Here is a 26,767-nt window from a genome sequence, read left to right as displayed (position 1 = left end):
ACAGGCCCTTCGGCCCACCGAGTGCGTGCCAACACATTAACACTATCCTACACACACCAAGGACAATTTACATGTACACCAAGACAATTAACCTACAAACTTGTACGTCTTTGGAGTGTGGAAGGAAACCGAAGATATCAGAGAAAACCCACGCAGGTCACCATGAGAATGTACAAACCCTGTACAGGCAAGCACCTGTAGTCAGGATCAAACCCGGGTCTCTGCCGCTGTAAGGCAGTAGCTCTACCGCTACTCCACCGTGTTGCCCAGTTAACTAGTTATTGCGTGGCTTTGCTGAACTATTTGGTTAAAGTAGGTTGCCTGAAACAGTCTGAAGAAGGGTTTCGACCCAAAACGTCACCCATCCCTTTTCTCCAGGGATACTACCTGACCCGCTGAGTTACTCCAGAACTTTATGTCTATCTTTGCCTGAAACCAAGTCTGGGATCTGATTTGAGTCATAGAGCCATAGGGCACGGAAACAGGCCTTCCAGCCCAACTCGCCCCATGCTAACGAAGATGTCCATCTCTGCTGCTCCCATTTGCCCGCGTTTGACCCAAATTCCTCTAACCCTTTCCCATCCATGTACCTTGCCCAGTGGTTACGGTAAAGTCACAAGGTGCTGGAGTAGCTCAGCGGGTCAGGCAGCATCCCTGGTGGCCATGGACAGGCGACATTTTGATTCGGGACCCTTCTTCAGACAAACTGTAGCAAGGAGGAGAAAGCTGGGAGAGAGGAGAGACGTGACAAAGCCTGGTAGGTCTGAAGAAGTGTCAGCGGAGACTCAGCGAGTGTCAGGCAGCATCCCTAGAGAAGGCAGTGCCATCTCAAGAAGGGTCTCGACCCGAAACGTCACCCATTTCTTCTCTCCAGAGATGCTGCCTGACCCGCTGAGTTACTCCAGCTTTTTGTGTCTATCTTCGGGTTAAACCAGCATCTGCAGTTGCTTCTTACACAGGTAGGAGGTGGATACAGGTTAGGCTACTGAGCTCCATTTTGGACGGCAACCATTTTGCATTGAACATCATTGTGGCCTTGGTCACAAGGCACTGGAGTGTTTTAACATGACAATGTCCTCCTCTCCCAGAGCCAAATTAGAGGGGAAAGGAAGCCTGTCAGAATGTGACAGGATCTCAGTGCAAGATAAAGCCAGTGAAGTTCGGTCAAAGATAGTCCGAGGGTCTCCAATAAGGTAGGTAGTAGCCCGGGGCTGATCTCTAGTTGTTGATAGGGTTGTTCAGATGCCTGATAATAGCTGGCAAGAAATTGTCCCTAAATCTGGAGGTGTGCATTTTCACACTTCTATACCTCTTGCTTGCTGGGAGAGGGGAGAAGACGGGATGACCGGGGTCAGACTCGTCCTTGATTAAGCTGCTGGCCTTGCTGAGGTGGCGTGAGGTATAAATTGAGTGCATGGAAGGGGAGTTGGTTTATGTGATGGTCTGGGCTGCGTCCACAATTCTCTGCAATTTCTTGTTGTCTTGGATGGAGCCGTTCCCAAACCATGCTGTGATGCACCTCGATGAAGTGCTTTCTACAGCGCATCTGTAGAAGTTGGGGAGAGTTGGCTCGTGATATCTTCTTGTCTTCTTTTTGCGTATGGCGTGCACAGCCTAAAGTTGTAGGTCAACGTGTTCTATTTGATCTTATTTGATTGTGCACGCCAGGTTGACTGCATTTGTTGAAACAGGGCGGACCACGTGCACGTTGCAATTTCCCACCCCATATCTTCTTGTGATGGAGAGGAAGTGCTGGTCTTCCACACAGGGGGTTACTTGATTCAAAAACCATCGCAAACTCAGTTTCACTCGCGCTAAGTTAATTATCAGTCCCTTTGTGCTGAAAACGAAGCATACAATTTCTCAGCACGTAGACCCAGAAACATTATATCAGCAGCTATTAAATGCACCATCTGGTACTGGGAGGGCTCTGGGAGTTCTGCACATTTAACTTGTGAGTGTAACACTCTAACTGGTGCAGTCAGGTTTGATCGAAAAGCAGCAGTGGAGCCCACTATGCCTTTCCTGTCAAAGAGAGCCTTTAACTGCCCTTGTTTCCTGAAAGCAACATGTGTAGTTTATATACCAGCACTTGCCACAGTTCTCTCCACCCCTGGAACTAGCCTACATTGTCCACTTAGCGTGTGTGGATGGCTTTGAAGACAGAGATGGCTTTTCGACGAGGATTCAGGGATAGGAAACAAAGACAGGTTGATGGGAGTGAGCAGGGCCGGATTAAGACCCATAGAGGCCCTAAGCACTTAAAAGATTTTGGTGTCCCCATATATATGTAATTCAAAATATAAACAATAATAAACCATAAAATACATTTTTATTTTTCAAAATGAAACAAAACTAACAGTAAGATGGAAAATAATGTTTATTTTTTAAACTTCCACTTTATTTATATTTGAAAAGTATTCTCCTACTTTTTTTAATTGCAAAGTCTTTGATCAGATCCTCAAAATTAATCTTACATACCATTTCGGTGGTGCCCCCCTTCCCTTGATGCCCTAAGCACGTGCTTATTTTGCTTAATGGTTAATCCAGCCCTGGGAGTGAGGTAATATATAGGGTAGGCATACATCACTGGGTACTTTTTCCTTGGTCTGGGGAGGTGCTTCTCTGTGCTTTCCCTCCCGCAGGTAAGAGGTACTGAAGTGTGAAAACGCACACCTCCAGATTCAGGGACAGTTTCGTCCCAGCTGTATCAGGCAACTGAACCATCCTATCACCAACTAGAGAGTGCTCATGAGCTACTATTTACCCCATTTGGAGACTTTAATTGGACTTTACTGGACTTTATCTTGCATTAAACGTTATTCCCTTTATCATGTATCTGTACACTATGTGTGGCTCGATTGTAATCATGTATAGTCTTTCTTCTGACTGGTTAGCACGTACCAAAAGCTTTTCACAGTACCTCGGTACCTGTGACAATCAAATAAACATTGCTTTTCCTCTATTTTCCTCGATTGACCTATTTACGAGCAAGGTAGCAACCCCACTCTCAGGCACATCGTAAAGATCCCACGGCGCTGTTTTGTAGAAGAGACGAGTTCTCCCAAGAGTCCTCGATCTGTCTCGCTGATGCTGGCAGAGCAAAAAAAAAAACAAATCATCTCTTTTATATAACTGCTGTTTCTTGGGAGCTGGCTGCATGACAAAGTCTGGTGTCTCCATTTCATCTTATTCTATTGAAAGATACAGTGAGGAAACAGACCCTTCGGCCCATCCAGTCCATGCCGACCACTGATCGCCTGTTCGCACTAGTTCCACGTTATCCCACTTTCTCATCCGCTCCCGACTCACTCGGGACAATGTACAGAGGCCAATGAACCTACAAACCCACACATCTCTGAGATGTGGGAGGAAACCAGAGCACCTGGAAGAAACCCATACGGTCACAGGGAGAACGTGCAAACTACACACAGACGGCAGCTGAGGTTAGGGTCGAACCAGGGGCTTTGGCACTTAGAAGCGGCAGCTCTACCAGCTGGGTCGCCAGGCGGCCATTTTCCTCCAAAGCAAGCGACCTTTGACTGGCAAAGTGGGGTTTAGGTTGGTAATGCCTCAGTGGAGACGGCAAGGGTTGCCATCCCCTCACTGTGGTGTTGCGTTGAAGCCTGGGTTATCTGGGTAAACTAGCTACTGGATGGCTCCTGTTTCAGCCAAAACAAAGCTGGGGCAACGAAATGCTGGGGCAGCACAGTGGTAGAGTTGCTGCCTTACAGCACCAGAGACGGAGGTACGATCCTGACTACGGGTGCTGTCTGTACGGAGTTTGCACGTTCTCCCCGTGATCTACGTGGGTTTTCTCCGAGATCTTTTGTTTCCTCCCACACTCCAAAGACGTACAGGTTTGTAGGTTAATTGGCATGGTGTAAATATAAAAATTGTCCCAAGTGTGTGTAGGGTAGTGTTAATGCGCGGGGATCGCTGGTCGGTGCAGACTCAGTGGGGCGAAGGGCCTTTTTCCGTGCTGTATCACTAAACTAAACTAAACTAACCATACTCCAAAGACGGACATGTTTGTAAATAAATTGGCTTCAGTAAAATTGTAAATTGTTCCTAGTGTGTTGGATGGTGCTAGTGTGTGTGGATCGCTGATCAGTGCGGACTCGGTGGGCTGATGGGCTTGTTTCCGCGCTGTATTTCTCAGGTTGTACCCTGCAGCTGGGAGGCAGCAATGTGCAGCAGCCATGCGCTCCCTCAGTGCTTCAGTTTCATGCCCTCATGGCTGATTTAACTGCCAACACGGGCAGCGGGCGACCTGCCAAGTTGTACTGGCAGCAGCCTGCCCAGAGTAAGGAAAGGCAACAATATACTCACGAGTCCCTCCCGCTGCCAACCCTCTCTGCAGGCATCGGGTGTGTAGTGGCAGTGCAGCCTGAGTCAGTGGGGGGGGGGGGGGGGGGGGGGGCTGTTCACTCACCCTTAGTTGGTTTGGTTTAGTTTATAGTCACGTGTACCAAGGTACAGTGAAAATATTTTTTGTTGCATGCTATCCAGTCAGCGGAAAGACAACACATGATTACAATCGAGCCGCCCTCAGTGTATAGATACAGGATAAAGGGAATAACGTTTAGTGCAAGATAAAGGCCAGTAAAGTCCAATTAAAGATAGTCTGAGGGTCTCCAATGAGGGAGATGGTCCCTTCTTCAGATTCCTGGCCCAAATCGTCGTTTTGTCTATTTCCTCCACATATGCTGCCTGGCCCGATGAGTTCCTCCAGCACTTTGTGTTTGTTTATAGAGAGTGCAACGTGCGGGGAAAGAATTTTAAAGATTGCTTAAAAGCCCTGTCCCACGGTACGGGTTCATTCCAAGAGCTCTCCCGAGTTTTAATAAAAACAAACTCGTGGTAAGCACGGAGAATGAACGTAGCGGGTACGTCGGAGCTCGGGGACGTCTCTTAGCGGCTCGTTACGCTAACGGCAGGTACTCGGGAAGACTCGCTAACGGCAGGTAAGCACGGGAAGACTCGTGAAGATTTTTCAACCATGTTGAAAAATGTCCACGAGAGCCCCGAGTACCGACGAGTGGCCATTACCGTAAATCTCCGAGTTCGAATCAGGGCAAACTCGGGAGAGCTCTTGGAATGAACCCGTACCGTGGGGCAGGGCTTTTAATGTACATTTGTGCTTAAGATGATTGATCAGTCTTCAAGACAAGAGTCAAGTCAAGTCGAGTGTTTTATTGTCATGTCCCAGATAGGGCAATAAAATTCTTACTTGCTGCAACACAACAGAACATGAAAACATAGTACATAACGGGAGAGAAAAAAAAGTTAAGTGGTGTATGTATACACATACTCAATAAATAAACAAATATAGTGCAGTAATAATAATAGTCTGTTAAAGTTCAGAGCTTATTTGCTGTCATGTTTAATAGCCTGATGGCTGCAGGAAAGAAGCTGTTCCTGAACCTGGTCGTTACAGTTTTCAGGCTCCTGTACCTTCTTCCCGATGGCAACGGTGAAATGAGTGTGTGGCCAGGATGGTGTGGGTCTTTTTGAGGCAGCAACTTCGATAGATCCCTTCGATGGTGGGGAGGTCAGAGCCGCTGATGGACTGGGCAGTGGTCACAACTTTTTGCAGTCTTTTCTGCTCCTGGATACTCAAGTTACCGAACCAAGCCACGATGCAACCAGTCAGCATGCTCTCTACTGTGCACCTGTAGAAGTTCAAGAGAATCCTCCTTGACAGACCGACTCTCCGTTATCTTCTCAGGAAGTAGAGGCGCTGATGTGCCTTCTTTATGATTACATCAGTGTGCTGGGACCAGGAAAGATCTTTGGAAATATGCACACCCAGGAATTTAGAGTTTTTGACCCTCTCCACCATCGCTCCATTGATGAAAACAGGATTATGTGTCCTTTGATGCTACTTTAATCCCATTCTCCCCACATTCCCATCCACTCCCCCCTCTCCTGTTGCTACTAATTAACAACACACTTAGGGCATGTTTCCAGTGGCCTATTGATCTACCAACCAGCAGGACTTTGGTCCTCCGCCATTTCCGCCACCTCCAACGTGACCCCACCACTTGCCACTTCTTCCCATCGCCCCCTATGTCTGCCTTCCGTAAAGACCGCTCCATCCGCAACTCCCTTGTCAATTCTTCCCTTCCCTCCCATACCACCCCCTCCCCGGGCATTTTCCGTTGCAACCGCAAGAAATGCAACACCTGTCCCTTCACCTCCCCCCTCGACTCCATTCAAGGACCCAAGCAGTCGTTCCAGGTGCGACAAAGGTTCACCTGTATCTCCTCCAACCTCATCTACTGCATCCGCTGCTCTAGATGTCAGCTGATTTACATCGGGGAGGCTAAGCGGAGGTTGGGCGATCGTTTCGCCGAACACCTCCGCTCAGTCCGCAATAACCTACCTGAACTCCCGGTGGCTCAGCACTTCAACTCCCCCTCCCATTCCCAATCCGACCTCTCTGTCCTGGGTCTCCTCCATTGCCAGAGTGAGCAACACCGGAAATTGGAGGAACAGCACCTCATATTCCGCCTGGGTTGCTTGCGTCCGGATGGCATGAACGTTGAATTCTCCCAGTTTTGCTAGCCCTTGCTGTCTCCTCCCCTTCCTTAACCCTCGAGCTGTCTCCTCCCATCCCCCCGCCCTCGGGCTCCTCCTCCTCCCTTTTTCCTTCCTTCTCCCCCCCACCCCCCATCAGTCTGAAGAAGGGTTTCGGCCCGAAAAGTCGCCTATTTCCTTCGCTCCATAGATGCTGCTGCACCCGCTGAGTTTCTCCAGCATTTTCGTGTACCTTTGGGATTTTATCTGTAGTTTTAAAGATGCAGCATGGAAACAGGCCCTTCGGCCCACCGAGTCCGCACTGACCAGCGATCAGCCGTACACTAGTTCGATCCTACACACTAGGGACAATTTATAACAGCCAATTGACCAACAAACTTCCATGTCTGTGGAGTATAGAAGGTAAACAGGAGCACCTGTAGAAAATCCACAAGGTGCATGGGGAGAACGTGCAAACTCCATACAGATGGCACCCGTAGTCAGGATCGAACCCAGGTCGCTGGCGCTGTAAGGCAGCAACTCTACCGCTGCGCCACTATGCCGCCAGATGTGGGAGGAAACCAGAACATCCAGGGGAAATCCCACCCAGTCACAGGGAGAACTCCACACCGACAGCATTGGAGGTCAGGATGGAGCCCGGGTTGCTGGAGCAGTGGCAGAGCCACTCCACAAGCTGCGCCACTGTGCATTCCCATTGCTGAAGGTGTAGTAATTGGTCAGTTAGAGCAGTGGTTCCCAACCTTTTTTAGCTCATGGCCCCCTTGGGATCTTTTAATTTTTCTGTGGCCCCCCCTGACATTATTAGCGGAAAAAAATATTCAATATTATAATACCTTCCATAAAAATATCAGTGTCTATTAATGCACATATATTCTCTTTTATTCTATTCCACAAACATCAAAAATATTTTGTGGTTTCAATAAAACAACCATTTATAATCATACATTAAAAAAATATTTCAACTATATAGATTTAAATTTATTAGAACTGAAATATAGGAGGCAACAGGGTGGTAGCTCTGTGGCCCCCTTCATTGAGCCGGTGGCCCCCTAAATCCCCAAAATTTTCTGCGGCCCCCCTGAAATTTGCCATGGCCCCAGGTTGGGAATCACTGAGTTAGAGGTTAGGTTGTTAGAAAAGGGAAACCTCTCAACTTCAGTCATTCAGGTCCACTCAACGACCCTCACTTGCTCCTGTTAGAGTGCAGATGAATCCTTGCACTTATTCAGATTTTCCTTTTTCTCCTGCAAGGAACCACCTTTCTCTTTGAATCAAGATCGGTCACGGAAAGCCGCTGAGCCCTCCGTGTAGCACTAGCTGGTCAAATAGAAAATGGCTGACTAAAGTCTGAAGAAAATTCACATATTTCATGTTACCCATGCAGCTGCCAATTCGATTCGACTCAAGATCCTAATGCATGGGGGACGTGTAAAACTATGGACCAGTTAGTAAAAATGTGCCATCAGTCAGTTCGGAAACAGCATTTCCTGGAAACGATGGTTTACGAAGTGCATTGGTCCGAATTTCAGTCAAATTGCAAACTTGCAAGGATGTGTGGTGACTCCCGGGGATTGTTAAAGGAAGGACATCATTAAAACTGGAAAAGGTGCAAAGCAGATTCACTAGACGTTACTGGGTCTGGAAGGTTTAAGTTATAAGTAGAGACCAGATCAACAGAGCATTCCCTGGAGTGCAGGAGGCTGAGGGGGTGAACTTATAGAGGTTTATAAAATCACGAGGAGGTGATAAGGTGATTAACTACAGTCTTTCCCGCAGGGTAGGAGAGCATAAAACCAGAGGACATATGTTTAAGGTGAGGGGGAAAGATTTAAAAGGGGCAACCCCTTTACACAGAGGATGGTGCACTTATGGAACAAGGTGCCCGAGGAAGTGGTAGAGCCAGGTAGAGTTACAACATTTAAAAGGTAATTGTGTTGGTACACGAATAGGAGGGAATGTGTAGGAAGGAACTGCAGATGCTGGTTGAAACCGAGGATACACACAAAATTCTGTAGTAACTCAGCGGGACAGGCTGCATCTCTGGAGAGATCTCCCCAGAGATGCAGCATGTCCCGCTGAGTTACTCCAGCATTTTGTGTCTATCCAAGGTTTGGAGGAATATGGGCAAGTGGGACTTGCTCACTTAGACAACTTAATTGAGTTGAACCGAAGGACCTGTTTCCATGCTGTATAGAAACATAGAAACATAGAAAATAGGTGCAGGAGTAGGCCATTCGGCCCTTCGAGCCTGCACCGCCATTCAATATGATCATGGCTGATCATCCAACTCAGTATCCTGTACCTGCCTTCTCTCCATACCCCCTGATCCCTTTAACCACAAGGGCCACATCTAACTCCCTCTTAAATATAGCCAATGAACTGGCCTCAACTACCTTCTGTGGCAGAGAATTCCAGAGATTCACCACTCTCTGTGTAAAAAATGTTTTCCTCATCTCGGTCCTAAAAGATTTCCCCTTTATCCTTCTATCGCTGTGATTCTACATTCAATGAAATCAATTCCAACACAGAGTGCAGACACATATTATATTATCATGTGGTTCAGCACCATCACAAAAGGCATATTTTTATTCCATCAACTTTTCCCATAAATATATCACAGTAGAGAAACTTTGCAGGAAGCAAGGTTTTAACAAGGATGTATAGCTACTGTACCAGTGGGTGAGGGAAGGTGTGTGGAGAGAGGGAGTGAACAAACCTCTGGTATTTGTCTCACTCACCTCAACTCTGCCCCATCCTTCTCTCCCTTCTCACCCATCTCTCATATCCGCCTCTTTTCCTTCGTTCCCTCTCCTCGCACTATCTCGCTATCTTCACCCTTACATACCCTTCAAATTCCCCCCCTCTTGCCCTACTCTCCCCCTCTCCACACTCTTCACTCCTCTCAGACCAGCCAGACAATGGTCCCTGCCCACATACTCCATTTCCACTCCAATAGCTCATTCAATGAAAGCCACCTCTAGTGCGTAAGCTTAGCAAGGAGTACATCCAAACTATTTCACGATTGCCATTCATTCATGGTGAGCGCAGGGACCTGTGGTTCCACAGGAGAGCTGGAGAAACATGCGGGTTACTGAACCAGAGCAGTTTACAGAAACAAATCAAGCCCCAGAACCTTTGAACACTGATAGTTTTAAAGTAGATTATTGGAGCCGGCAATGTTTTAGTTTTTTGTTTTAGAGAAACAGTGGGGAAACAGACCCGTCAGCCCCCCGTGCCGACCAGCGACCCCCATACACTAACACTACCCTACACACACTAGGAACAATTTGCAATTATACTGAGCCAATTAACCAACAAACCTGTACGTCTTTGTAGTGTGGGAGGAAACCGGAGATCCAGGAGAAAGCCCATGCAGGTCACGGGTAGAAGGTACAAACTCCGTACAGACAAGCATCCATAGTCAGGAACAAACCCGGGACCCTGGCGCTGTGAGGCAGCAACTTACCGCTGTGCCACCGTGCCACCCTGGTAAAACAGTTTCCGTCAGACCACTCAAGATGTTACATTTTTTTGTTGCCTAACAGTGCCAGCAGAAGGGCATACAATTGAGACTATTTTGTACAACCCAAAATTACAGCGATGAATTCTCAGTGGGAAATACAGAATACCATGTGGAGTTGAAAATAACTTGGATTTTGAATCTGCAGAAATTCTGGGACTTCCTGGGAAGCGTGGAAAGGGTTAAAATAGAAGCCAGCACGATGAATTGGACGAGTTGACAAATTACACGGCAGCGTAATAATACCTTCTTTGAAACATCATTTTTGCCTTAAGGGCACATGATTGTTGCAGTCAATGCCACCCTTAAGATTCAGAAGCAGGCCTGCCTCCTTAACATTATGCCTGAAGCTGAATTCAAAGTGAAAATGCAAGCTCTTGCCAAAATAACTCCATCTCCAGCTGAAATTAGAAAGGTACTGTCAGCTCTTACACGATTACAAATCTCCCAAAAAATGAGACTGTATCCAACACCAACATCCAGCCTGCTGCGGATAATTTATCTCCATGCCTTTTGTGTTGCTGACAACAGCTGCTTGCTCAAGGTAAATATATAACGCTCCTTGGATTTAAGGAGTCTTGGAAAAATTTCCTCAACCTGTTTCTCAAGTCTCTTTCCATCTATTATTGACATGCGGACATTGCCAACATGTCAATGTTGTGTCGGCCCTGAGGCGAAAGGAAGGTGATCCCTCCTCTGTTCACTATCAAAGGGGGAGGCCAGCCAAACCAACAAGAGTGGTGGTTACAATCTGGAGCAAGGACAGGGCTTGGAATGTGTAGGAAGGAACCGCAGATGCTGCTTTAAACTGAAGATGGGATTAACTCAGTGGGACAGGCAGCATCTGTGGAGGGAAGGAATGGGTGACGTTGCGGGTCCAAAACATCGCCTGTTCCTTCTCCTCAGTGATGCTGCCTGTCCCACTGAGTTATTCCAGCATTTTGTGTCTATCTAAACTAAACTCAAGACGTTTCTTCAGACTAGTTAGGGAAAAGGGAAGCGAGAGATATAGACGATGATGTAGAGAGCTAAATAACAATGAATGCACAGAGGGGGAGCAGCGAGAGAGCATGTTGCAGAACTCTAGTCGGAGAGAGGAGGTGATGTTGGGGGCGACCTTGTGATGGAGTTATGCTTCTTCATTGGTCACCTCCTACATCTGCAGGATATGCAGGAGCAACTGGAATTGGGAAATGTGCATCCATGTGAACGGGTGAGAACATGATGTCAAGTGACTAGGTGCCATGGTTGGTTAGGGATATGGTGTCATGTGACTGAGAACCAATGGTCAGGTGGTGTCCAGGTTATGGTGCCAATGGTTGGGTAGGGGCATAGTGTCATGTGACCGGATTCGATGGTTGGATGGGGACTTGGTGTCCATGTGATCATGTGCCATGGTTGGGTACATGTGACTGGATCCCGTGCATCTGCAGTTCCTTCTTAAAAGCACCATAGCGGCATTCACATTGACTTCTCCAATTTCCGGTAGCCCTTGCTGTCTCCTCCCCTTCTCAGTTCTCCCTCAGTCCTCTGGCTCCTCCTCTTCCTTTCTCCTTTCTTCTCCCCCCCCCCCCCCCCCCCCCCCCCCCCACCTTACATCAGTCTGAAGAAGGATTTCAGCCCAAAACATTGCCTATTTCCTTCGCTCCATAGATGCTGCTGCACCCACTGAGTTTCTCCAGCAGTTTTGTCTACCTTCGATTTTCCAGCATATGCAGTTCCTTCTTGAACACTGGATCCCGTGCCCATGGTCGAATGATGTCCATGTGACGGTGCCTGCCCACTGCCAGCTGGGGACATGGTGTCCATGTGACTGGGTGCCATTGGGCGGGTGATGCCCATGTGACTAAGTGCCCATAGTTTGCTGATGTCCATGGGACTGGGTGCCATTGAGCGGGTGGTGCCCATGTGACTGGGTGCCCATAGTTGGCTGATGTCCATGTTACTGGGTGCCATTGGGCGGGTGGTGCCCATGTGACTGGGTGCCCATAGTTTGCTGATGTCCATGGGACTGGGTGCCATTGGGCGGGTGATGCCCATGTGACTGGGTGCCCATAGTTGGCTGATGTCCATGTTACTGGGTGCCATTGGGTGGGTGGTGCCCATGTGACTGAGTGCCCATAGTTTGCTGATGTCCATGGGACTGGTGCCCATGGCTGGGTCGAGGACTTGGTTTGACATGACCGGGCAGCATTGGTTGAGTGATGTCGATGTGACTGGGTGCTTATTGAGAATTGTTATGGACACTTGTGGAGATTTACTGTGCCCTAAGACCTTTGTTGGAATCCAGTAGTCAGTATATGTTTTGGTCATGGATCCATCCCTGACCACATCTGCACTGCCTCCAGATCAAGGAATATGGTGGCACCCTCTATTTGATGTTCAAGACTGGGGCTGGGATCAGAGTCATAGAGTCTTACAGCGTGGAAACCGGCCCTTTGGCCCAACATGCCCACAACAGCCAACATGTCCCATCAACACTAGTCCCACCTGCCTGCCTTTATCCCATGTCTCTCGAAACCTATCCTATCCATGTACCGAAATGTTTCTTCAACTACCTCCTCCGGTAGCTCGTTCCATATACCCACCATCCTTTGTGTAGAAATTGCTATTAATTCCTCCCCCCCCCTCACCCAACCATGGCTTGGTGCAGGTTAAGTGGCAGTTGATACATTGGGTCACTATCAGGGCTTTAGAGAGTGCCAGTGCTTTTCCCGTGGGTGAGATTAAGACCTCAATAGTGAACTGGCATCATGGTTTTAGAAAGGTTGTGTCTCAGGCCAGTGTTTTAGTTTAAGTTTTAGAGATACAGCGCGGAAACAGGCCCTTCAGCCCACTAAGTCCACACCAACCTGTGATCCCTGTACATTAACACTATCTGACACACACTAGGGACAATTTACAATTTAACCAAGCCAAATAACCCACAAACTTGCACATTTGTGGATTGTGGGAGGAAATCAGACCTCATGGTGAAAACCCACACAGGTCACAGGGAGAAGGTACAAACTCCATACAGATGTACAGGTTTGTAGGCTAATTAGCTTGGTAAAATTGTAAATTGTCCCTAGTGTGTGTAGCATAATGTTAGTGTGCGGGGATCGCAGGTTGATGCGGACTCGGTGGGCCGAAGAACCTCCTTCCACACTGTATCTCTAAACTAAATTAAGGGACCCCGACAGTCCTTTCAGGTTAGGCAGAGGTTCACTTGCATCTCCTCCAACATTATCTACTGTATCCGTTGTTCAAGATGTGGGCTCTTGTACATTGGTGAGACCAAACGCAGGCCGGGCGATTGTTTTGCGGAACACCTTCGCTCAGCCCGTTTGATCCATCCGAATCTCCCGGTTGCTGGACACTACAATTCTCCTTCCCATTCCTACACAGACCTTTCTGTCCTCGATCCCCATCCATTGTCAGAGTGAGGCTAAACGCAAACTGGAGGAACAGCATCTCATATTTCTCTTGGGCAGCTTACAGCCCAGTGGTATGAATATTGATTTCTCTCACTTCAGGTAGCCCCGGCATTCCCTCTCTCTCTAGCCCTCCCTCACCCAAGTCGCACTAGCTTCTCATTTTCACCCTACAAACAGCTTACAATGGCCTGTTTCCTTTATCGTCTTTACTTTTTTGCACATCTTTCATTCACTGTTCTTTATCTCTCCACATCACTGCCTATATCTCTCGTTTCCCTTATCCCTAACCAGTCTGAAGAAGGGTCTCGACCCGAAACGCCACCCAATCCTTCTCTCCAGAGATGCTGCCTGTCCCGCTGAGTTGCTCCAGCTTTTTGTGTCTATTATAGATTTCCTCTTCTTCCCTCCTCCCAAATGTTGCCAGTCACCTGCACGATAGAAGCGGCTAACAGCAGCCAACTAACCTCCCAAGGCAGGAACACCACTCTGGAAGTGCGGGCAGTTGAGTGGAAATTATGAGCATAGGGGTGACTCGCTGCTGGAAGGTCTGAGTGCGGCAGATTGACCCGAAGGTAGTAGCGATTGAATTCCACTCTAGAGGCTAACCAGTTTTCACATGGGTGACACTGAGAAACCACGCGACTCATTGGAATCTCTAGACAAGTGTAATCAATAGAATACTATCACTTCATTCTCATTAAGATGCTGAGCGATAGATTTCTTTGGTTTTCTGCATTGACAGTCAGTGGCACCCAAGCCGCACCTACTGTGTGCAGAGGTAGAGTTGCTGTCTTACAGCGCCGGAGACCCGGGTTCGATCCTGACTACGGGTGCTGTTTGTACGGGGTTTTTATGCTCTTCCGGTGGCCTTGTGAATTTTCTCCGGGATCCTTGGTTCCCTCCCACACTCCAAAGATGTGCAGTTTTGTAGGTTAATTGGCTTTGGTTAAAATGGTAAGTTGTCCCTGGTGTGTAGGATAGTGCTAGTGTACAGGGGTCGCTGGTTGGTGCGGACTCAGTGGGCCAAAGGGCCTGTTTCCGCGCTGTACCTTTAAACTAAACAAAACTATCATATTGTAAGATGGCCTGACCCTGCCTGTGAAGAGTAAGAACCATCCTGTATAGACGGCACAACAGCCATCTCAGTACCTCCTGACCTCCTTAGTACCCCCTTTCCGCGCTGTAACTCTAAACTGAACTCCAGTTTGGCATCCCTTCCATTAAACCTCTTCTACCTCACTAAACTCTAATATAATGGTATAAATGTCCTCAATTAGTTACACCACAGCTCGCTTTTGACTGGCTCGGGATTAGAGCCTAAATGCTCCATTTTCTGCGAGCTGATGGATTAAGGAAATGGAGTGGAAAAAGCCGGAAAAAGCATCACCTTCAAGGGATGAGCTGCACTGGTCATGCATGACCTGAGTAACTCCTTGCACGTGGGACTTCTGTTACTCTTCAGCTATATCCTTTCATTATATTGTGCCCTCCACTGGAAAATGACTCCTTAGCTCCAAGTGGAGTTAGTTCATTTGCATCTGTGATTTTGAAACAGGGCCACTTATTTCAAGCACGGTAAATGATTAATAAGAGGAGCAGCTTCCGCCAGAAATGGAAATCAAAAATTACATGGTAAAATCCTTTAAACAATTGAAGAAAAATATCTCTATATACAAAGTACTATATAAAATAAATATTAATATTGAAATATTAATATTTAATTTTTAATATTTCAAGTCATAATATTCAAAGATTATGAATAACTGCCCATGGTGTAGTATTCTGGCTTCCGAGTCTGCACAACACTGCAGAGACCTGAGTGTGGAGATATTCTACCCAAGACCATGGTGAGGGTTCGATCGCCACACTGTTTGAAGCACCATCTTCCAAATGCGGTATTTAACCCAGAACGATTAGAGATCCCAATTAGAGATTAGTGACCCCCTGGCTCTATTTTCAGAGCAGAGATGTTCTCCCTAGTATTCTGGCTTTTTTTTTTAAATCCTGTAGTTGTCGTCAGTTAAACCAAAAATGAAAATGAAAGCACTGCAGAGGCTGCAAGTCTGAGATAAAAGCAGAAACTGTCAGAAACACAGATCAGGCAGCATCTGTGGAACGAAAATGTTTCAGGTTGACGATTACTTAAAACATTCTGACAATGGGTCCTCGACCTGAACCTGTTAACTCTTCTTCTTTCCACAGATGCAGTCTAACCCACTGAGTGTTCCCAGCAATTTATTTTTTCTTTCAGTTAAAAGAAATAACATTTTCTTTCTGGGCAGCATCACTTTGCCTTTTGCCAGCTAACGCCCTGTGCAAATTGTCCGTAGAAGTTCCTACATTATGTCCGGCTACACTTCACAACATTAGGAAAAACAATTATTTCAATGCCTTCTTCTATGTGTGCTAATTGATGAGCTGTTATATATTGTTCAGAAACCACAAAAACTGTGGAGCTGTGCCAACTAGATTAGATTAGTTTTATTGTACACATCAGATGCAATTACATTTGTACATATGAAGCTCACAGAGTAAACAGTATACATGCGGTAATGATAAACACAGCAATAAATACAATGATGAGTCCAACACAGCAGAATGGTGCAAGATTGGCGTGTAAAATCCAAATGGTATAAAATAATATAAAAGTGCAATAACGGAATGAAGTCGAGTTTAAGAGTACGTGGTCGCAACTCCGGGAAGGGGATGTGAAAGAGGTGATTAGTTCAGGAGTCGGAGAACCTTTCGTGGGGAAGAAGCTTTTATTAGGACTGGACCACTGAGGTTTAAAGTTCCTGTCTCTTCTCCCAGAAGGTAGAAGGGAGAAGAGGGAATGGCCAGGTTGACAGGCATCCTTGATGATACTTCCAAGCTGGAGTAACTCAGCGGGTCAGACAGTATCTGGAGTAACTCAGCGGGTCAGACAGCATTGATCTTTGGTTTAAACCGCCATCTGCACTCCCTTCCCGCACATCCAGCCTTCCTGATGCAGCTTTGTTCTGAAACAAGACGTGATCCTCCTTTTTACAGATTGCTTTCCTCCTCGACAGGCTCCTTTGTCTTCTGCTCTGAGAAAATCTTCAGAGCAATAAAGCTGTAAGGAGGCAAATTCATTAACTGCCTACACAGATAGGAAAATAACCAGCAAGCACTGATTTAATATTTGCCGGAAGGAGTGGGGTAGAGGATTTTTTTCTGAATGCACAGTGTATTGTTATCTGGAGTGATGAAAGGGCAGATTGAAAAGGGAATAAGGTAATTACCCGAGGGAGAGGCATAGAGTAGGGTGGTGGGTGGAAATCAGGGGAGAGCTACTATATGGATTGTTGTTTCAAAGAACATCCATCAGTGCTGTATCATTCTGGAAGATTAAAACGTTGCTAAATCAAGTCTGATGCATCATACTCCTCCTCACTAACCATAGATCATTCACTAAGTTTATACAAATCCAAGCTAGAATCGTAAATTACAAATCTTTATTCAATAAGATGAATAATATTTTCTTGAAGACTCTGTCACGCATGTTTTCTAAATCGTTTGCATCCCAGATCCTGTCATTACTGGAGTTATTTTGAACAACTAATGGCTTTGACAGACTATTTTTGTCAGTAGTGTGGGACATGTCAGCATAATAATATAGTATAAATAGTAATGATATGAGACGAGTCGGTGGGTCTACATCATCCACTGACATGATGTTCTGGTAGCAAACACACTGCAATTGGGATTGTGCTGAGCTAGGGCGGCCCACAGTGACTCAGCGGTCGAGTTGCTGCCTTACAGCTCCAGAGACTCGGGTTCGATCCTGACCACGGTTATTGTCTGTACTGAGTTTGTACGTTCTCGCTGTGACTGCGTGGGTTTTCTCCGGGCGCTCCGGTTTCCTCCCACACCTCAAAGACGTACAGGTTTTTTGGTTAATTGGCTTTGGTAAAATTGTAGATTGTCCCTAGTGTGCAGGATAGTGCTGGTCATCGCCGTATCAGTGAGCCGAAGGGCCTGTTTCCGTGCTGTATCTCTAAAGTCTAAAGTCTTCTCGTTAAGTGTGCAGGTTCCACCAGAGTACTCTGGCTTCCTCCCATGTCCAGAGATGTAATAATAATAATAATAATAATAATAACTTTATTTATAAAGCACTTTAAACTACCGCAGTTGCCTCAAAGTGCTGTACATGAGAACTCATGGACAAAAAGTTATTACAAACCATTAAAAACCGTAAAACGAAGGACTAAAAAACAGTAAAAATTAAAAGACATTAAAAGCACTAAGAACAGGAGCAATGTCTCAGCCAGTGTCGTAAGCCAGAGAATAAAAATGAGTTTTTAGGGAGGATTTGAAGATGGACAGTGAGGGGGCCTGTCTGATGTGCAACGGCAAGGTGTTCCAGAGTGCCGGAGCAGCAACAGAAAAGGCTCTATCCCCTCTGGGCTTCCGCTTAGACCTTGGTACCTCAAGGAGCAGCTGATCAGCTGACCTGAGGCACCGGGCAGGAGCATATAGGTGGAGCAGCTCAGAGAGGTAAGGCGGGGCGAACCCATTCAACGATTTGAAAACAAATAAAATAATTTTAAAATGAACTCGAAAGTGCACTGGAATGTACGGATCAATTGGTTAAATAGCCAAGGTGTGCAGGTTAGGGATGGGATCTGGGTAGGGTGGGGGGAGGGGGGGGGGGGGGTTATCAGTTGACAGAAATAGGTCTCAGAGGAAATCTGCAGGGGAATTGGATTGTTCTCGATGGGCTGACTGGCCTCCTCCTGCAGTATGGGAAGGAAGTGGAGTGGAGTGGAGTGGAGTGAAGTGGACCACAGGGGAAGGAAGGAGGGATCAGATGTTTATTGAACCATATTTTGGAAGCAGAGACCAATCTATTGTCACTGGACATCACCTGTTTTGCACGGTGCCCCCAAGAATTATTTGCTACCACAGAGTCTTCCACTACATCTAATGAGGATTGTGAAATGATGTAGGGTGCACATGGGGTACATATCTTCACCTCTTGGACTGTGGACCATTGACGTGAATCATTCATTTTCTTTATCGCTCCACACGTCCCACTTATACTGCTGAGTGTTTCAAGCATTTTCTGCTTTTGAGTCTGAAGGAAGGTCCATTTCTGCTCGTGTGCCTGAGCAATGGGGAGAGATTGGGCAAAATAGGACTTACTTCCTTGGGTGAGGAGTGATCTTGTAGAGGTATATAAATCATGAAGGGTATCGAAAGGGTGAAACCACGGAGTCTTTTACCCAGGATAGGCACAAAGTGCTGGAGTAACTCAGCGAGTCAGGCAGCATCTCTGGAGTAAAAGGATGCGTGACGTTTCAGGTCGGGACCCTTCTTCAGACTGGACCCTCTAGTTCTTCATTACCCAGGGCCAGGTAATCAAGAGCCAGAGGACATACAGTGCATTCAGAAAGTATTCAGACCCTTCACTTTTTCCACATTTTGTTACGTTACAGCCTTATATTAAAATGGATTAAAAACTTTTTTTTTATCATCAATCTACACACAATGTCCCAGAATGAAGAAGCGAAAACAAGTGTTTAGAAATTTTTGCAAAGTAATTAAAAATAAATAACTGAAATATCACATTTACATAAGTATTCAGACCCTGTGCTATGACACTCAAAATTGAGCTTAGGTTCATCCTGTTTCCATTGCTTATCCTTGAGATGTTTCTACAACATGATTGGAGTCCACCAGTGGTAAATTAAATGGATTGTACATGATTTGGAAAGGGGCACACCTGTCTATATAAGGTCCCATAGTTGACAGTGCATGTCAGAGCAAAAACCAAGCCATGAAGATAAAGGAATTGACCGTAGACCTCCGAGACAGGATTGTGTCGAGACACAGATCTGGGGAAGGGTGTAAAACAATTTCTGCAGCATTACAGGTCCCAAAGAGCACAGTGACCTCTGTCATTCTTAAATGGAAGAACTTTGGAACCACCAGGACGCTTCATAGAGCTGCCGCCCGGGGAGAAGGGAATTGGTCAGGGAGGTGACCAAGAACCCGATGGTCACTCTGACAGAGCTCCAGAGTTCCTCTGTGGAGATGGGAGAATCTTCCAGAAGGACAACTATATCTGCAGCATTCCACCAATCAGGCCTTTATGGTAGAGTGGCCAGATGGAAGCCACTCCTCAGTAATAGGCACATAACAGCCAGCTTGGAGTTTGCCAAAAGTCATGAGAAACAATATTCTCTGGTTTGATGAAACTAAGATTGAATTCTTTGGCCTGAATGCCAACGTCACGTCTGGAGGAAACTAGGCACTGCTCATCACCTGGCCAATACCATACCTATGGTGAAGCATGGTGGTGGCGGCATCATGCTGTGGGGATGTTTGTCAGCGGCAGGAACTGGGTGACCAGTCAGGATCGAGGGAAAGATGAATGGAGCAGAGTACAGAGAGATCCTTGATGAAAACCTGCTCCAGAGCGTTCAGGACTTCAGACTGGGGCAGAAGTCCAACAGGACAACGACCCTAAGCACACCGCCAAGACAATGCAGGAGTGGCTTTGTGACAAGTCTGTGAATGTCCTTGAGTGGCCCAGCCAGAGCCCGGACTTGAATCCGATCGAACATCTCCGGCGGGCCCTGAAAATAGCTGTGCATCGACGCTCCCCATCCAACCTGACAGAGCTTGAGAGGATCTGCTGAGAAGAATGGGAGAAATGACCCAAATTCAGGTGTGCCAAGCTTGTAGCATCGTAGCCAAGAAGACTTGAGACTGTAATCGCTGCCATAGGTGCCTCAACAAAGTACTGAGTTAAAGGGTCTGAATACTTATGTAAATGTGATATTTCAGTTATTTCTTTTTAATTATTTTGCAAATATTTCTAAACCTATTTCCACTCTTTTATTATGGGGTAGATCATCTGTGTAGATTGATGATAAAAAATTAATTTAATCCATCTTAGAATAAGGCTGTAATGTAACAAAATGTGGAAAAAGTGAAGGGGTCTAAATACTTTCTGAATGCACTCTGGGTGTAAGGTGAGGGGGCAAGATTTAATGGGGAAACTGAGGGGCAACGTTTTCACTCAGATTTTGGTGGATATATTGTATGCTGCCAGATCAGGTAGTTGAGTCCACTCCATAAGATCAAATTAAAGACACTTGGACAGGTACATGGATAGGGAAGTTTTAAAGTGATATAGATAGATAGATTCCTTTATTGTCATTCAGACCTTTCGGTCTGAACTAAATTATGTTGCCTGCAGTCATACACAGAATCAATAATAACAAAACATACAATCAACACAAATTAAACATCCACCACAGTGAGTTCACCAAGCACATCCTCACTGTGATGGAGGCAAAGTCTTTTGCCCATGTATGGGCCATACATGGGCAAAATGAGACTTGCTTGGATAGTGTTGTATGACTCTATTTCCCTCCACAGTTGCTGCCTGACCCACTCAGTTCCTCCAGCAATTTGTTTTTGTTCAAGATTGCACCATCATGCCTCTGTTTTTCTCAACGGTTTTGCGGCACCAACCGTTTTCTTTTTAATTGAGTAAATTCAGGAGCATCGGCTCTCTCAGGGAGTGATTATAACATGGAACTTTCTGCTGCAAGAAGCAGTTCAAAGAAATAAGAGAGATGCATTTAAGGGGAGGCTTGAAAGGAGGCAGGAATAAATGGCTTTGGTGGCAGAACACAATGAAACAGAGGAGAGATAGATCTATTGCAGAACACTCGGCATTGTCCAGACAATGCTTCATCCTCTCTGTTATCTGGCTTTAGAACACTCCTTCCATATGCTGGGGTATTGTCCAATTTATCTGTACCCTAGTGCAGACATTGGACTTTGTCCCAGGAACTGATGCTCCACAATGCTGATATCTATATTCTGCACTCTGTATCCTCTCCTTTGCTCTATCTATTGTACTTGAGTTTAACTTGATTGTATTTATGTATGGGATTATTTGATCTGATTGGATAGCATACAAAATAAAGCTTTTCACTGTACCTAGGTACAAGTGATATTAATTAACGTAAACATAGATGGGCCAAACAATCATTTTATGTGCCGTTCTGTCTGTTTGTGAACAAAGGACAGTTTTTAATCAATGGTTTCTTTATTTTAATGTGTGCCAGGCACAGTGAAGTATTTTTGCATATAGCTCATCAAGACTATCTCCGTACAAAAGCACAATCACTGCTGAACCCACTGACTCCATATGCATGAGCCGCCATTTTACATTCCCAGCTGCAGCCGGAAACAAAGGCCCGTTGCAGCCATCGCCTCCATTCCAGTTGCCTCGCGACACAATGTTCCACACCAGGCCTGGCCCTCTCTACCCCTCCTTTCCCAGAGAGCGCCTCCTGCCGCCGGCCTTGATCGTGTGTAAGCCCTCCCTCCCCCCCCCCCTTCTCCGGTTCCTCTTTCTGGGCCCTTTGTCCAGCGTCAACCACTGGCGCTGCCTCCTTCCACCCCCTTTCCGATTTGTAAGTTTCTTATAGAAACGTACAAAATTCTTAAGGGGTTGGACAGGCTAGATGCAGGAAGATTATTCCCGATGTTGGGGAAGTCCAGAACAAGGGGTCACAGTTTAAGGATAAGGGGGAAATCTTTTAGGACCGAGATGAGGAAAACATTTTTCACACAGAGAGTGGTGAATCTCTGGAATTCTCTGCCACAGAAGGTAGTTGAGGCCAGTTCATTGGCTATATTTAAGAGGGAGTTAGATGTGCCCTTGTGGCTAAAGGGATCAGGGGGTATGGAGAGAAGGCAGGTACAGGAAACTGAGTTGGATGATCAGCCATGATCATATTGAATGGCGGTGCAGGCTCGAAGGGCTGAATGGCCTACTCCTGCACCTATTTTCTATGTTTCTATGTTTCCCGGTCCACGAGACTCGGCGGCCTTCCCTCTCCGAGCAAGCTGGGACTGCGTTTCGGATACAGCTGCTGCTTGCCGGGTCACTGGGCCGAGCCCCAGCTAGTAGCATTGACAAAGTGTATAAACATCTTGAGGAGACATTTGTTATTTCATGGATATACACAAAATGCTGGAGTAATACAGTGGGACAGGCAGCATCTCTGGGGAGAAAGAATGGGTGACGTTTCGGGTCAAGACCCTTCTTCGGACTGATCTGAGGAAGGGTCTCAACCCGAAATGTCACCCATTCCTTCTCTCCAGAGATGCTGCCTGTCCCGCTGAGTTACTTCAACATTTTGTGTCCATCTTCGGTTTAAACCGACGTCTGCAGTTCCTTCCGACACACCTTGTTATTTCATGTTATTAGTGGAAATGTGAGACAGAAAATGGCCCCATGGGAAAGCACTGCAAGCAGCAACAGTCCAGGATTCCTGAACTAACGTGACATCTCTTGTCGAAGTTGCCGAAAATAAAATCACAGACAAGAAACAAGATTGTACAAGGGAGGGCGTGAGTGAAAGTTATTGTTTCTGGTTGCAGGATTACAATGATGAGATCCGTCAGGAGCAGCTGAGGGAGCTCTCGTACCTGAACGGCTCGGAAGATTCCACTCGAGGACGGGGCACACGTGGACGGGGGCTTCGAACTCCCCTCACACCGGCAGTCAGGTAACTCTTCCCGGGGGAGGGGGGGGGGCGGGGGAGGACACAGGGTCCGGTCTCCTCACCTCGAAACTGGGAATGACTGGCCCATTCTTAGGTGTCCAATGTGACCAAAGTGGGAGTGGGAGTGGGAGACTCTTCCATGGATGGTTCATAAGTTCATGCGATAGGAGCAGAATTAGGCCATTCGGCCCATCGAGTCTTCTCAGCCATTTAATCATGGCTCATCTATCTTTCCCTCCTAACCCCATTCTCCTGCCTTCTCCTCATCATCCTTGGCACCCGTACTAATCAAGAATCTGTCAATCTTTGCTTTAAAAATATCCATTGATTTGGCCTCCACAGCCTTCTGTAGCAATGAATTCCACAGATTCATCGCCCTCTGACTAAAAAATAATCCTCCTCGTCTCCTTTCTAAAGGCGCGTCCTTTTATTCGGCTGGGTGGTACATTGTTGTGCACGGCCCCTGTGTGCTCCCCGATGTATGAATTCAAGATTCTCAACGCCGTACCGAATGTTCCTTCTGCACTTCCTTTGATTCATCATGTGCAAGGGATTTTCAGAACTCAGTGGGGCCATTGCAGATTTTAAGGTGGTTTTGAGTACAGTCCAGGTAAAGCAAAGGGACGGTGGTCAGCGTGGTCTCGTTGGGCCGAAGGGCCTGTTTCCAAGCTGTACCTCTAAACTAAACCAGGCCGCATTGCCTGGTGGGATCAACACTCCCTCAAGCTCTGAGTTGCCGCTGGACCAGTTTGTGTCCCACAGCCACCAGTTCAAGATGGCAGCCGGCCACCAGGGTCCCAGTCAGCATAGGTCGGGATGTTAGTATCAGCAGTGCCAGCGATGCCCCCGCGCGTCTGCAATGAGTAAACTGTCCCGTGTTCTTTCAGGGGACGCGCCACTGCCCTCCTTCCCGGACGGGGAGTTCCGGTTCCCAGACCGCCGGCATTGGCCCGTGGCGTGCCCCTCCCACCCCACGCGGGCAGGGGCACCGCAGCGCCCCGTGGCCGGGGAGGACCGGGAGCAGCGGGCTATCGGCCTCCGCCACCCCCGGAAGAGGACACCTACGATGAATACGTGAGTACTACACCCTAGCAAAGACCAGGTGTTGCAGTCGTGAGACCGAACATGCCTGGCCCGCCCCGCCCAGCAACCCAACCCTGCAGACCAGAGGCCTAGAGTGAGCCATTAAGGACCCGGGCTGGGTAATCAGTAATCAGCCTAGATTCCAGTAACTGGTCATTCCTTAGTGCTAGTCTTGCAACAAGTGTGACTGAAATATATAACTATGCAGTGCTTGTATATGGATCACAGGAACATATAACAAGATGTTGCAAACACTACATGCGTGAATATATACAGTATGTATGTGTGTATGATTTATAAATATTACTGTGTGATGGCACAGTGGTGCAGTGGGATGTCACAGCAGTGCAGCACTATTGCTGCCTTACAACGTCAAAGACGCGGGTTCGCTTCTGACCTCGGGTGCTGTCTGCACAGAGTTTGTATGTTCTCCCTGTGACCATTAGTGTTTTGGCTGGATGCTCCGGTTTCCACCCACTTCCCAAAGATGAGTAGGTTTCTAGGTTAATTGTCTTCTGCAAATTATCCCTGGTGTGTAGGATAAAGCTAGTGTATGCGTGATCTTAGTCGGCGGGGATTCGGAGGGCCAAATGTATATATATATATTATACAGAGCATTCAGAAAGTATTCAGACCCCTTCACTGTTTCCACATTGTGTTACATAGAAACATAGAAACATAGAAACATAGAAATTAGGTGCAGGAGTAGGCCATTCGGCCCTTCGAGCCTGCACCGCCATTCAATATGATCATGGCTGATCATCCAACTCAGTATCCCGTACCTGCCTTCTCTCCATACCCTCTGATCCCCTTAGCCACCAGGGCCACATCTAACTCCCTCTTAAATATAGCCAATGAACTGGCCTCGACTACCCTCTGTGGCAGGGAGTTCCTGAGATTCACCACTCTCTGTGTGAAAAAAGTTCTTCTCATCTCGGTTTTAAAGGATTTCCCCCTTATCCTTAAGCTGTGACCCCTTGTCCTGGACTTCCCCAACATCGGGAGCAATCTTCCTGCATCTAGTCTGTCCAACCCCTTAAGAATTTTGTAAGTTTCTATAAGATCCCCTCTCAATCTCCTAAATTCTAGAGAGTATAAACCAAGTCTATCCAGTCTTTCTTCATAAGACAGTCCTGACATCCCAGGAATCAGTCTGGTGAACCTTCTCTGCACTCCCTCTATGGCAATAATGTCCTTCCTCAGATTTGGAGACCAAAACTGTACGCAATACTCCAGGTGTGGTCTCACCAAGACCCTGTACAACTGCAGTAGAACCTCCCTGCTCCTATACTCAAATCCTTTTGCTATAAAAGCTAACATACCATTCGCTTTCTTCACTGCCTGCTGCACCTGCATGCCCACTTTCAATGACTGGTGTACCATGACACCCAGGTCTCGCTGCATCTCCCCTTTTCCTAGTCGGCCACCATTTAGATAATAGTCTGCGTTCCTGTTTTTGCCACCAAAATGGATAACCTCACATTTATCCACATTATACTGCATCTGCCAAACATTTGCCCACTCACCCAGCCTATCCAAGTCACCTTGCAGTCTCCTAGCATCCTCCTCACAGCTAACACTGCCCCCCAGCTTAGTGTCATCCGCAAACTTGGAGATATTGCCTTCAATTCCCTCATCCAGATCATTAATATATATTGTAAATAGCTGGGGTCCCAGCACTGAGCCTTGCGGTACCCCACTAGTCACTGCCTGCCATTGTGAAAAGGACCCGTTTACTCCTACTCTTTGCTTCCTGTTTGCCAGCCAGTTCTCTATCCACATCAATACTGAACCCTCAATGCCGTGTGCTTTAAGTTTGTAAACTAATCTCTTATGTGGGACCTTGTCGAAAGCCTTCTGGAAGTCCAGATACACCACATCCACTGGTTCACCCCTATCCACGCTACTAGTTACATCCTCGAAAAATTCTATAAGATTCGTCAGACATGATTTACCTTTTGTAAATCCATGCTGACTTTGTCCAATGATTTCACCACTTTCCAAATGTGCTGCTATCCCATCTTTAATAACTGACTCTAGCAGTTTCCCCACTACCGATGTTAGACTAACTGGTCTGTAATTCCCCGTTTTCTCTCTCCCTCCCTTCTTAAAAAGTGGGGTTACGTTTGCTACCCGCCAATCCTCAGGAACTACTCCAGAATCTAAAGAGTTTTGAAAGATTATTACTAATGCATCCACTATTTCTGGAGCTACTTCCTTAAGTACTCTGGGATGCAGCCTATCTGGCCCTGGGGATTTATCGGCCTTTAATCCATTCAATTTACCCAACACCACTTCCCGGCTAACCTGGATTTCACTCAATTCCTCCAACTCCTTTGACCCGCGGTCCCCTGCTATTTCCGGCAGATTATTTATGTCTTCCTTAGTGAAGACGGAACCAAAGTAGTTATTCAATTGGTCCGCCATATCCTTGTTCCCCATGATCAACTCACCTGTTTCTGACTGCAAGGGACCTACATTTGTTTTAACTAATCTCTTTCTTTTCACATATCTATAAAAACTTTTGCAGTCAGTTTTTATGTTCCCTGCCAGTTTTCTTTCATAATCTATTTTTCCTTTCCTAATTAAGCCCTTTGTCCTCCTCTGCTGGTCTCTGAATTTCTCCCAGTCCTCCGGTATGCTGCTTT

At 46.7% G+C, this 26,767-nt stretch overlaps 1 protein-coding gene across 4 annotated transcripts in view; it reads left to right on the top strand.

Moving 5' to 3' along the window:
- khdrbs2 (KH RNA binding domain containing, signal transduction associated 2) overlaps positions 1 to 26,767 on the top strand; it is a 329,378-nt gene that overhangs the window by 201,390 nt on the left and 101,221 nt on the right. For all 4 annotated transcript variants that reach the window (XM_033021867.1, XM_033021866.1, XM_033021864.1 and 1 more), the window contains exons 5-6: positions 22,912 to 23,039; positions 23,924 to 24,110. In XM_033021867.1, coding sequence (XP_032877758.1) covers positions 22,912 to 23,039; positions 23,924 to 24,110 — 315 coding nt within the window. The remainder of the gene's footprint in view (positions 1 to 22,911; positions 23,040 to 23,923; positions 24,111 to 26,767) is intronic.

This window comes from Amblyraja radiata, chromosome 5 (genome assembly GCF_010909765.2).
Source record: "Amblyraja radiata isolate CabotCenter1 chromosome 5, sAmbRad1.1.pri, whole genome shotgun sequence".
Taxonomy (NCBI): Eukaryota; Metazoa; Chordata; class Chondrichthyes; order Rajiformes; family Rajidae; genus Amblyraja; species Amblyraja radiata.
The sequence above is the reverse complement of the archived record's forward strand: the minus strand, read 5'-3'. Positions and strand labels throughout refer to the sequence as shown.